Raw genomic sequence first — 14,101 nt, forward strand, 5'->3', positions numbered from 1 at the left:
CTCATCCCCATACTGTATTTATTTATTTGCTCCTTTGCACCCCATCTCTACCTGCACGTTCATCTTCTGCACACCTACCATTCCAGTGTTTAATTGCTATATTCTAATTACTTCACCACCATGGCCTATTTATTGCCTTACCTCCCTTATCTTACCTCATTTGCACTCACTGTATATTGACTTTTCTTTCCACTGTATTATTGACTGTGTTTGTTTACTCCATGCGTAACTGTGTTGTTGTGTGTCGAACTGCTGTGCTTCATCTTGGCCAGGTCGCAGTTGCAAATGAGAACTTGTTCTCAACTAGCCTACCTGGTTCAATAATTGTGAAATAAAATACAACTATTTAAAAGGCAATGCTACCAAATACTAATTGAGTGTATGTAATCTTCTGACCCACTGGGAATGTGATTAAATAAATTCTCTCTACTAGTATTCTGACATTTCACATTCTTTAAATAAAGTGGTGATCCTAACTGACATAAGACAGAGAATTTTTACTCGGATTAAAATGTCAGGAATTGTGAAAAACTGAGTTTAAATGTATTTGGCTAAGGTGTATGTAAACTTCTGACTTCCACTGTATATACACACACACACACTGAACAAAAAAAATGCAACATGCAACAGTTTCAAAGATTTTACTTAATTACAGTTCATAAGGAAATTAGTCAATTGAAATAAATTAATTAATCTATGGATTTCACATGACTGGGAATACAGATATGCATCTGATAGCTTTTTTTTAAAAGTGTGGGCGTGGATCAGAAAAGCAGTCAGTATGTTGTGTGCAGCATGTCATCTCTTTCGCATATAGTTGATCGGGCTGTTGTTTGAGGCAGGTGGAATGTTGTCCCACTCCTCTTCAATAGCTGTGTGACGTTTCTGGATATTAGTGGGAACTGGAACATGCTGTCGTACATGTCGATCCAGAGCATCCCAAACATGCTCAATTTGTGACATGGTGAGTATGCAGGCCATGGAAGACATTTTCAGCTTCCAGGAATTCTGTACAGAACCTTGTGACATTGGGTCATGCATTATCATGCTGAAACACAAGGCGATGGCAGCGGATGAATGGCATGACAATGGGCCTCATATACCGTGACAAGATTCTCTGTACAATCAAATTGCCATCCATAAAATGCAATTGTGTTCATTGTAGGTCAAGACCCTGGTGAGGACTACAAGCAAGCAGATGAGCTTCCCTGAGACCGTTTCTGACAGTTTGTGAAGAAACTCTTCAGTTGTGCAAACCCACAGTTTTATCAGCTGTCAGGGTGGCTGGTCTCAGACGATCCTGCAGGTGAAGAAGCCGGACGTGGAGGTCCTGGGCTGGCGTGGTTACACGTGGTCTGCAGTTGAGGCCGGTTGAACACACTTCCAAATTCTCTAAAAGGGCTTATTTATATATGGGCCATACAATAATCTCAGCATTGCAGATTCTGCTGCAAAGAAACAGAATCACTAGAGAATTTATTCTGGTATTGTCCCCATGTAGTTTGTTTCTGGTCACAGGTTCAGGAATGGGTGACACATCACAACATTAATTTAAAATAATTTTTTTAATTTTCTCCCCACAGCAACTCCCGGTCCCTAAATGTATTTGCTCTGCCAAGAAGCAGAGATGACAGAAAACTTTACCAATGTTTATTTAGTGTTCTATGGCAACATATGACAGAAGAAAAGTTGCAATTATCTAATTATACTTGACTAACAAATAGCCTACCAAAATGTTGGAAATTATAAGCAGAAACAGACACCTAAATCAGGCAACAACAAAAAAATCCTGCAACTCCTGTCAAAAAAATCTTTCCGCCGTCTCGGACTGCAGCCTACAGTGAATTTTGTATATTAGCGGGCTAGAGTCAGGTTCGGGCCGCAGATTTTCACTATCACATACTGTAAAGTCAGGCGGTTGCAGATGGGTTATTAGCAATTGCGGGCAGGTGTGGGTGAACAAAAGAGCTGACACTAACAGGTGGCTATTTGAGACTTAGCGTCTATTTGAAGTTTTACGGTAATTATGGTGTATAAAAGTAACGAAAAAGTTGTAAAAACAAATTTATAAACAATTACTTTTGTTGTGTGTGTGTATATATATATATATATATATATATATATTTTATTACACACACACATACACGCTGTGTAATCTCCTCACCTCAAGTTTGCACTGCTCTGTTGTGTACAATGGTCAACAACAGTTCTTCAGGTGGCTTAGTGAGCCAGAGGACTTTTGTCTGGCAAATGATGATGCCCCACATACCCTGCTTCAGCCTTGATACACTCCCGTGAATATAAATAGTTTGGTACATAAGCTTCTCTTACAGCTTGATACAGTTCTTACTGGCCAAATGGACTCCTTGAACCCAGCTTAACACATATCGCTTTCGGCAGCTGGACTGTATTTGCGCAAATTATGAATTGGGTTTACCAGAATGAGTTCACCAGATCGCAGCGCGGAAAGCATCGGAGACTGGGGCAGTTATTGAAAGTGGGCTATGGGTGCATAGACTGACTGCTGTGATGTCTGTTATGCTTTTTCTGTGTGTATGTAAAGAGAGACAATGCACTTCTCTCCCTTTTGTATCCCCTGCTCCCAAATATAGGTAATAATAGCTACCTCTCATTGTCAACACATTTCTCAAAGCTTAGGCCCAGAACTGTAGTATAAGCCGTAGCAGGCCAAAAAACACTCCTCCACACCTACAGGACCAAGAAGACTGACAAGACTTGAAAGTGGCAGTGGCACAGTATTTGCTTGACTGAAAAGGTATTTCCAGAGAGGAAAATATGGGGTTGCAATGGGGCATCTCTCCTCTGGCCCCCCATTTGTCCTATAGGGCCGAGCCAATTTGTCTGGGTGGGTGTGAATTCTTCTGCTCTCCCTACAAGTGGGGGGGTTCACGTTACCCCCATAAACTTTCAGCTTACAGGATGAAAACCCTTAAGACTGCATGGACACTGACACAGAAACTCTGCTCATTTAGCCTAGATCTTTTCACAAAAGGCATCTTTGAAAATGTGAGGAGCTTGTCGTCAACCCCAGCATAACATACATTTCAGCCACACCCTTTTACTGTATACATAGGTTGGAATTCCAAGGTTGGGTGTGAAAGCACACAAGTTGGCCTCATTCCCCTCAACAACAAAAAAAATTCAGCAAACGTTAGCATGAAATAGATGGATATTTTGGAACCACATGACCTAGACCCTATATGCAATTTGAGCCGTATGCATGTAGATTGATGTAGCTAGCTCAGACCAGACAGAGGAGAGATGGACGCGTTATAATTCAACACTCAAGAAACAGGAAGAGTGGGGGGTAGCAGTTCTGAACAATGTCGCGCTCATTCAACAACACCACAAAGCTGAGAAAACAGTGACAAAATGGACAGAAGAAATGCCAAGAGACAGAAGTCAAAATGTTTGTCGAGACAAACAGTTGACAGGGTCGTTGACTTAGTTAGCGCCGCCGATTGTTTTATGGCTGACAACTGGAGTGTGAGACACCCCTTCTCCTCCTCCCGTCCTCCCCAATCTGGCAACCACATCCCATACCCACTCGGAGGCCTCTGAAGGAGCTCCTCTGCTGCGGTCTCTTCCAAGCGTAGTGCTGCGAGTGGGGAAGAAACGTTTGACAATGAGCCAGGATCAGTTAGGCCTATGTAGACTATTGTTGCTGTGGTTTTCTGTCCAGTTGATTACGGTTAGGACTGGAGTAAGGAAAACTGATCCTAGATCTGTACGTAGGGCCAACTAAGCCTGAGACAGCATGGAGCAGAGGTAATATGCCAGCATACGACATTAGTTAAGGCACAGTTTAACCAAGTTAAAAGAGGTTCATTTCTATTTCAACCTCTTGATCATTGTTACCGGTGCAGAATGTTTGGGACAACTACACAGTAAGAGGTTTCTGTGTTTCTCTCCCTCTTGTTGCGGTACCTAGTTTAGTGCCCTCATTCTAAAAATCAGCTCTTTTACATAATGCAGGCCAGCAGCTCAGCTGTAAGTACCATGACCCCTTACCTTCGTTTGCCAAGATTGCGTCATGTGTGTCTCCCCCACCCCAGTCACTGCCGGGTCTATGAGCTTTCACATTGAAAGACCGCAGAACAAACCTGGCGAATGCAGCCAGTCAGCCACTGGCTTGAGAGTTGTGTTTGCACAAAATGCTTGATCAACAGCTGATATCAAGAAGGATTTGAAAGTGTGTACATTGAAATCAATGCATTCTGTTGCTGTGTGCATAATTGCAAATATTCATAAATACCCCCAACAAGTATTATTGAAAATGAGCAGGCCTACTGACATTTGTGTATACTGCACAGGTATCCAAATATATGGATCTTGTATAAACTTGTTCATACTTTTGAGTGTTTTCTCCACTCTGATGAATGTCTGGGCTAATATTTTCATGTCAGCAGAAAAAGAGAAAATACTAAGTAAACAGAGAATCAGGCTCATAACAGAAATCTGGATGTTTCAGCAATGGCCTGGGTTGACTTGGAAAAGAAGGAGCAGGACGAAGGTTGGCAAGTGACACATTGGCTCTAATATACCCTACTCTAGCTATAAAAAATATAATCTAGTCTGACCAGTATTCTGTTCCAGCTGGCTGATAGGCAAAGCAAGAAAAAGTATGTGAACCCTTTGGAAATGGCTGGATTTCTGCATAAATTGGTCATACAATTTGATCTGATCTTCATCTAGGTCACAACAATAGACAAACACAGTCTGTTTAAACTAATTACACGCAAGCAATTATACGTTTTTATGTCTTTATTGAATACACCGTGTAAACGTTCACAGTACAGGGTGGAAATAGTATGTGAACCCTTGGATTTGACCCTCCTTTGGCAACAATAACAACAACCAAACATTTTCTGTAGTTGTGAATCAGACCTGCACAACGGTCAGGAGGATTTTTGGACCATTCCTCTTTACAAAACTGTTTCAGTTCAGAAATCTTCTTGGGATGTCAGGTGTGAACTGCTCGAGGTCATGCCACTGCATCTCAATCAGGTTGAGGTTAGGACGCTGACTGAGCCACTCCAGAAGGCGTATTTTCTTCTGTTGTTGATTTACTGCTGTGTTTTGCATCGTTGTCCTGTTGCATCACCCAACTTCTGTTAGGCTGTCCGTCAATTGAAGCTCAACATTCTCCTGAAAAATGTCTTGATAAATTTAGGAATGCATTTATCCGTTGATGATAGCAAGCTGTCCAGGCCATGAGGCAGCAAAGCAGCACCAAACCATGATGCTCCCTTCACCATATTTTACAGTTGGGATGAGGTTTTGATGTTGGTTTGCTGCGCCTTTTTTCTCCACACATAGTGTTGTGTGTTCCTTCCAAACAACTCAACTGTAGTTTCATCTGTCCACAGAATATTTTGCCAGCAGCGCAGTGAAACATTCATGTGCACTTTTGCAAAATTCAGACGTGCAGCAATGTTTTTTTTGGAGAACAGTGGCTTCTTCCGTGGTGTCCTCCCATGAACACCATTCTTGTTGAGTGTTTTACGTATCGTAGACTCGTCAGAGACGTTAGCATGTTCCAGACATTTCTGTAAGTCTTTAGCTGACACTCTAGGATTCTTCTTAACCTCATTGAGTACTATGCGCTGTGCTCTTGCAGTCATCTTTGCAGGACAGCCACTCCTAGGGAGAACAGCAACATTGCTTTACTTTATTTATAGACTAGTTGTCTTACCGTGGACTGATGAACATAAAGGCCTTTAGAGATAGTTTTGTAACCCTTTCCAGCTTTATGCAAGTCAGCCATTCTTAATCTTCAGTCATCTGAGATCTCTTTTGTTGAAGGCATGGTTCACATTATGCAATGGTTCTTGTGAAGAGCAAACTAAAAACCTTTTGTGAGTGTTTTTTAATAAGGCAAGGCAGCTCTAACCAACTTCTCCAATCTCATATCATTGATTGGACTCCAGGTTGGAGTCCATTGATTGGACTCCAACTAGCTTTTGGAGAAGTCATTAACCTCGGGTTCAAATACTTTCCCAACCTAGACTGAATGATTAAATGATGTACTCAATACAGACAAAAATACAATAATTTGAGTTATTAGTTTAGCACACTATGTTTGTCTATTGTTGTGACTTAGATGAAGATTAGATCACGTTTGATGACCAATTCATGCAGAAGTCCAGGTAATTCCAAAGGGTTCACATACTTTTTATTGTCACATACATACATACATACATACATACATACACACATTAAAACTCGTTTTTCAACCATTCCACAAATGTCTTGTTAACAAACTACAGTTTTGGCAAGTCGGTTAGGACCTCTACTTTGTGCATGACACAAGTCATTTTTCCAACAATTGTTTACAGACAGATTATTTAACTTATAATTCACTGTGTCACAATTCCAGTGGGTCAGAAGTTTACATACACTAAGTAGACTGTGCCTTGAAACAGCTTGGAAAATTCCAGAAAATTATGTCATAGCCTATCAGAAGCTTCTAAAGCCAATTGACATAATTTGAGTCAATTGGAGGTGTACCTGTGGATGTATATCAAGGCCTACCTTCAAACTTAATGCCTCTTTGCTCGACACCATGGGAAAATCAAAAGAAAATCAGCCAAGACATCACCGGCAACAATATGGGCACAAACCCATCGCCGCTGGACCAGACAGGACTGGCAAAAAGTGCTCTTCACTGTCGAGTTTCGGTTTTGTCTCACCAGGGGTGATGGTCGGATTTGCGTTTATCGTCTAAAGAATGAGCATTACAACGAGGCCTGTACTCTGGTGCAGGATTGATTTGGAGGTGGAGGGTCCGTCATGGTCTGGGGCGGTGTGTGTCATTGTCATCGGACTGAGCTTGTTGTCATTGCAGGCAATCAACGCTATGAGTTACAGGGAATACATCCTCCTCCCTCATGTGGTACCCTTTCTGCAGGCTCATCCTGATATGACCCTCCAGCATGACAATGCCACCAGCCATACTGCTCGTTCTGTGCGTGATTTCCTGCAAGACAGGAATGTTAGTTCTGCCATGGCCAGTGAAGAGCCCGGATCTCAATTCCATTGAGCACGTCTGGGACCTGTTGGATTGGAGGGTGAGGGCCAGGGCCATTCCCCACAGAAATGTCTGGGAACTTGCAGGTGCCTTGGTGGAAGAGTGGGATAACATCTCACAGCAAGAACGGGCTAATCTGGTGCAGTCCATGAGGAGGAGATGCACTGCAGTACTTAATGCAGCTTGTGGCCACACCAGATACTGACTGTTACTTTTGATTTTGACCCCCCCTTTGTCCAGGGACACATTACTCCATTTCTGTTAGTCACATGTCTGCGTAACTTGTTCAGTTTATGTCTCAGTTGTTGAATCTTATGTTCATACAAATATTTACACGTTAAGTTTTCTGAAAATAAACGCAGTCGACAGTGAGAGGACGTTTCTTTTTTTGCTGAGTTTATATTATTTGGCCAAAAGTATGTGGACACCTGCTTGTCTAACATCTCATTCCAAAATCATGGGCATTACTATGGAGTTGGTCACCCATTTGCTGCTAAAACAGCCTCCACTCTTCTGGGAAAGGCTTTCCACTAGATGTTGGAACATTGCTGCGGGTACTTGCTTACATTCAGCCACAAAAGCATTAGTGAGATCGGGCACGGATGTTGGGCGATTAGGCCTGGCTTGCACTCTGCGTTTCAATTCATCCCAAAGGTGTTCGATGGAATTGGTTAGGGCTCTGTACAGGCCAGTCAAGTTCTTCCAAAACGATCTCGACAAAACATTTCAGTATGGATCTCGCTTTGTGCATGGGGGCATTATCATGCTGAAACAGGAAAGTGCCTTCTCCAAACTGTTGTCACAAAGTTGGAAGCACAGAATCGTCTAGAGTGTCATTGAATGCTGTAGCGTTAAGATTTCCCTTCACTGGAACTAAGGGGCCTAGCCCAAACCATGAAAAACAACCCCAGACCATTATTCCTCCTCCACCAAACTTTAAAGTTGGCACTATGCATTGGAGCAGGTAACATTCTCCTGGCATCCGCCAAACCCAGATTTGTCTGTAGGACAGCCAGATGGTGAAGCGGGATTCATCACTCCAGAGAACGCATTTTCACTGCTCCAGAGTCCAATGGCAGTGAGCTTTACACCACCCGAGCTGACGCTTGGCATTGCGCATGGTGATCATAGGCTTGTGTGCGGCTGCTCTGCCATGGAAGCCCATTTCATGAAGCTCCCGACGAACAGTTATTGTGCTGAATTTGCATCCAGAGGTAGTTTGGAACTCTGTAGTAAGTGTTGCAACCGAGGACAGACGATTTTTACACGCTACACACTTCCGCACTTGGTGGTCCCGTTCTGTGAGCTTGTGTGGCCTACCACTTCATAGCTGAGCCATTGTTGCTCCTAGACGTTTCCATTTCACAATAATAACAGCACTTACAGTTGACCAGGGCAGCTATAGCAGGGCAGAAATTTGACGAGCTGACTTGTTGGAAAGGTGGCATCCTATGATTGTGCCACGTTGAAAGTCACTGAGCTCTTCAGTAAGGCCATTCTTCTGCCAATGTTTGTATGGAGATTGCAAGGCTGTCTGCTCGATTTTATACACCTGTCAGCAATGGGTGGGGCTGAAATCGGCGAATCCACTAATTTGAAGGAGTGTCCACATACTTTTGCCCATGTAGTGTATATGTTTTCTAAACTTCAATGTCTAGTCGCAGGGGGTTTGTTTGAATTTATGTCCATTTTGTCTATTTCAAATATTATTTCACTGATTGAGACAGGTGGGTGTCCACCAGTGGAGGCTCCTCAGAGGAGGAAGAGAACCATCCTCCTCAGTGAATGTCAACAAAATAAAAAAAGTGAAACATTTAAAAATAGGGATGCACAATATAAAATCGGTGAACATATAGGAATCGGCTGATATTAGCTAAAAATGCCAACAGCAGTATCAGCAGATGTCTAGTTTAAGACCGATGTGCAAAACCGATGTCAAAGCTGACGTGCATACCTATATAACGAAGGTACACGACGTAATGACACCACCCAAAATGATGCGCTATACATGCAACACAGCATTCCTAAACTAGTCCACAATGTCTGCTGTGTGGATCGAGCAGTCAACAAGTCCAGCAATCATTTGAAAGAGTAACATTTCAGCAAAACAACTCAAAGGTGAAATCCATTAAATCCAAAAGATTGGAATTCATTGCCCTTGACAATCAACCGTTCTCTGTCATGGGTGATGTTGGCTTTCGCCAACTGGTCGAGCACCGGTTAACACTACCAAGTGCGCTATTTTTCCGATGTTGCCCTACCGGAGTTACACAGTATTAGCATCACTGCTATTAGCTTCACGACATATATTCTATGGAATGCCGTTTAGTTCGTGTCAAAAAAGATACAGTAGCACTGTCAAGCTGTACAAAAAAGTCTGCAAACAAGCTAACCCCAGACACGAACGATGTGTTTACAATACCGCGTTGGTAATAAAGCATAATTTGTTCGACCGCAACTACTGGGGTAGCTAGCTTTAGCTTGGTACCTAGCTAGCACCAATACAACCAGCCTGAAAACAATGACCAGTACAAACTGCAGTCATTTTCATTATTCTTAGCAATGATTTAGCTTGGTTGCCACTTGTTGTTCGCCTATTGAAATTGAACTTCAGTTCATGAAAATAAATAGCTAGCCAGCTACTTAACCCTGTTGCCTAAAGCTAACGTTATAAGAAGCCAGCTAGCTTCATCTGGCTAGTGAGGCTCGAACGGACAGGGTTATGTGTTGTGAAGCTAGCCACAATAAGGATTAGGCACCCACAATAAGGATTAGGCACTAGTGGAATAATGCAATTTGCCTTCTACATAAAAGTATGTCACTGACAATGATGCAAATGAATGCAACATTGTAAAATGATGCCATACTTTTATTTTGAAGGTTAACCGCAAAGTCCACTATTGTGGCTTATCCTCATTGTGGCTAGCGTCACTAAGATAGGTCTGACCACCATTAATCAAATAAGAACTGTCTTATAAATTATGGATATTTTTTATGATGACACCTAGCTATATAGTTAGCAAGCTAACTATAGCTACTGAAACAGATTGTCGTTTTGCTATGTTTTTGGGGAAGCACATTGTTTGCATCCAGGAGCTAGCTAGTTTTTTTTATGATCAGCACTGTAGGTGCGCGAGTCAACTTTACCAGCATCATAGCATACGTATCAATGAATTGTTGTGACAGAAGAAATGTCAAGAAAGGCCAGCAGACTGTTAAACAGCTATAACTAGCACAGACGCTGCTGCCTACATACAGACTTAAAATCATTGGCCACTTTAATAAATGGAACACTAGTCAATTTAATGCCACCTTAATAATGTTTACATATCTTGCATTACTCATCTCATATACTATCTTTTGCATCTTAGCCTATGCCGCTCTGTCATTGCTCATCCATATTTATATATTCTCATTCCATTTCTTGTGGAATTGTTCGATATTACTGGTTAGATATTGCTGCACTGCTGGAACTAAACACACATGCATTTCACTACACTCACAATTACATCTGCTAACCATGTGAATGTGAACAACAAAATTTGATTTTATTTGAGAGATCCTTGATGAAAACATGCTCCAGAGCGCTCAGGACCTCAGACTGGGGAGAAAGTTCTCCTTCCAACAGGACAACAACCCTAAGCACACAGCCAAGTCAATGCCGGAGTGGCTTCGGAACAAGTCTCTGAATGTCCTTGAGTGGCCCAGCCAGAGCCCAGACCTGAAAATAGCTATGCAGCAACGCTCCCCATCGAACCTGACAGAGCTTGAGAGGATCTACAGAGATAAATGGGAGAAACTCCCCAAAAGCCAAGCTTATCGTGTCATACCCAAGAAGACTTGAGGCAGTAATTGCCAAAGTACTGAGTATAGGATCTGAATACTTATGTAAATGTGATATCTGTTTTTTATAAACATTTCCAAAAACTATTTTTGCTTTGTTATTATGGGGTATTGTGTGTAGATTGGAGGAATTCTTTTTTTTTATAAAAAAAAATAATACTTTTTTGAGTAAGGCTGTAACAAAACAAATGTGGAAAAAGTCAAGGGTGTGAATACTTTCTGAATGCACTGTATGTCTTCCAAGTTTGGAAGGTAGGTCAAAAATTCTCTGTGCTATGCCAAATAGTACAGGGATTTTTCTGGATCAGAAAGGGGCTTAGGTGGTGAGAGTGGCAGGGGGGCGTGGCAATGAGCACAGTCAATCATCATGAGGCTACATTGAGGTCCCCATCCTGACACTAGAGACAATTGTGCATTTTTTTTTAAACAAATTTCTCCATGGAGCTGAGATACAAATGTTACAGTTTTAAAGCTACATTTCTGCAATTCTAAACATTTTTCCATGCAGCTGAGAGCAATTGTTGCAATTTTAAAGCTAATTTCCTGTGATTCTACAATGGATTTGAGAGAAAATGTTGCTGTTTTAAAGCTAGTTTCCTGCAATGATATGCCTTTTGCTATGGAAAATGCTGTGTTCTTTTGCTCAAACATAATAACAAAATGAATTCTGCTAAAACAATTGTTTTGTGAATTTAATTCTCCACAACTGTCTAGCTTTTATTTTGGTAATTGTTAGTTCTCAAAAAGAGATATATATATATATATACACATCCATTATTTTCTTTGCATACGTTATATCTGGTTACGCTGAAAGCGTGTTTCCATCCCATTCGTACAAAGTAAAAAAATTAATGTTTCAATGTTTGGATTTAGGCGACCCGGCTTACAATGGCTGAAACATCGCTGCAGTACCCAACTGTAAAGGCTAATTGAGCATCACATTAGACGTTACAATCTGTTAGCTAAGACTACTCTTGATACTGGCAACATTTTAATTAAACGACTTGTTTTTCCCTTCTCAAAACGCTGTACAGACCACTAGCTCTTTGTCCACCTCTGAACTTCTGAAGCAAGTAGACCATCTGTGGTAGTAAGAAAAGTATGATAACGTAGCTATGTTCTCAGGGTGGTGTCAATGATAAGCACACATGGCAACTTGGAATATGAGGTGTAGTTTTTGGTGTGCCTTGGCAAATAATTATTATGCAAAGAAGTATGAACTGTAATTTTGCATAATATTTAAATGGTCCATAGGCAGCATTTCATATTAAATACAGTAACCGCACATTGTAATTTGAACATATTTTGACACCACCGTCTGTTTCAGAGCATGCCTCAAAATATTATGATCAAATCGGGACCGACATTTGCAAAACAGCGCTGGTAGTAAATAGTGGGAAACCCCTCGCTGCTGACATGCAATGTGAAATTACTCCCATTGAGAACCATATACATACTCCTGGATGTCATTCAAAAATAATAACTATGAACCATATTTTAAAACGAGCACGTGTTGAATTTATAAGTTGCATTTCAGCATTTGCTGCAGTGGGCTACATTGCCACGTTCAGATAATACTGTGGCCACTTTGCTAACGTTTGGCAGCCATATAGAGCTCGGGTTGCAGTCAGAGCTCGCTGTAGTTTGCTAGCTATATATGTTTACTTACTTTTGCATTGCAGCTCCACCATGGCCTGATACCATTCGTCCTGGTCCGCCTCGTTTTCTGCCGCGATGGCAAAGCTCTCCGCTCGGGTGTACAGCACTATCATGTGCTTGTTCTTCGCATCAGCCCGCTTATTGATGTTGAAACACGTCTCCAGCACCAGGGCTTTCTTTGGGACGGGTGTTTTTCCGCGGAATTTCTTCTCGCTCTCGTAGTATTCGAGCCGGGCCGGACCCCTCTCCGAGGCCGTCCGGAGGACGAAGTATCGCCGGTGCATGGATTTCTGCTTGCGGAGGTAGCCGTTCTTTCGAACGTCCTCGTAGCTTTGCGGGTCGGGTGGTTGGCACTCCATCGCGCTCGAGTTCTTGTTTTTCTCAACTACAACCTAAACTTCTATTCAATGACAGCAAAAATATTTTCGCTAGCTAGATAATTCAAACATAATTCAGTCGCGTCCCCCTCCCTCCCTTTAACACGTGTATGCAAGGGAGAGAGGTCCTCTAGTCCAGTCCAGTATTTTAAAATATATACTAAATATTACCTTTCCTTTCTCTTTGCAGTAGTGTGTCTGCTACTACTATTTAGCTTGCGGAGTGCTTTAATCCATTTACTGTATTGCTTGGCAGCAGTGTACTGAATACTTCGCTGCAACTGCTGCCCTCTCCCCTCCTGTCCCCTCTATGGCGTGGAGCTACTGTGGAAAGCTGTCAGTCAACGCTTGTCCGTAGTGACAGAAGAGGGCGAGAGACAGTATACAGAGAGAGAGAGAGAGAGAGCATTGAGTTCATGTGCGAACTTGAATCAAATTTCATATGACGTTTCGTTCTTATAAGAATGCCTATGCGCTTCAGCCAATATTGTGAAACTTGCAACGCTATTTTGAAGATCATTTGATGTGCTGCACGATTGAGACATTTTATAACCAGAAATGCAACCCTCATCAAATTGCACCCCGATGATGGTACCATTGGCTTGTTTATACTTTTCAGTTGAACCCCGTTACAGCGGTTAGTGCGATCGATTTAATTGTAGTGGGAAAAAAATTGACATTGTGTAGGCATAATTACGTGATTCAATCAATGCTTCCCACAGCTGTGTCAAGTTGTCGTTTGGGTGGTGGACCAAACCCCTGTATCGATGCAGTTCTTGACACACTCAAACCGGCGCGACTGGCACCTTTACTAGAAAAGGCACTTAAGTCTTTTGAATGGCTCACATACACAATCCATGTCTCAAGGCTTACAAATCCTTCTTTACCCTGTATCCTCCCTTTCGCCTACACTGATTGAAGTGCATTTAACAAGTGACATCAATAAGGTATCAAAGCTTTCGCCTGGTCAGTCCATATCATGGAAAGAGCAGGTGTTCTTAATCTTTTGTACACTCAGCGTATATGCCACCTCATGGACAAGGCTAGAAAACTGTGCAACATACGCCGCCTAGTGGTTGAATTGACCTATATCAAGTTGTCAATAGGGAAGTTTTTAAATAGGCTATCCATAATTGGCTGAAAGCCAACGGAAGCAATTACTTGGGTAAAT

The 14,101-nt window shown here is 42.0% G+C and overlaps 1 protein-coding gene across 2 annotated transcripts in view; it reads right to left on the reverse strand.

Annotated features, from left to right (window-relative positions):
* Positions 1 to 13,920, reverse strand: part of LOC110500592 (insulin receptor substrate 1-B) — an 81,426-nt gene extending 67,506 nt beyond the window's left edge. For both annotated transcript variants that reach the window (XM_021578010.3, XM_090214654.1), the window contains exon 1: positions 12,564 to 13,920. In XM_021578010.3, coding sequence (XP_021433685.3) covers positions 12,564 to 12,912 — 349 coding nt within the window. In that variant the 5' untranslated portion in view covers positions 12,913 to 13,920. The remainder of the gene's footprint in view (positions 1 to 12,563) is intronic.
* Positions 13,921 to 14,101: the final 181 nt, after the last annotated feature.

This window comes from Oncorhynchus mykiss, chromosome 21 (genome assembly GCF_057628025.1).
Source record: "Oncorhynchus mykiss isolate SJ-2025 chromosome 21, ASM5762802v1, whole genome shotgun sequence".
NCBI classification, from domain to species: domain Eukaryota; kingdom Metazoa; phylum Chordata; class Actinopteri; order Salmoniformes; family Salmonidae; genus Oncorhynchus; species Oncorhynchus mykiss.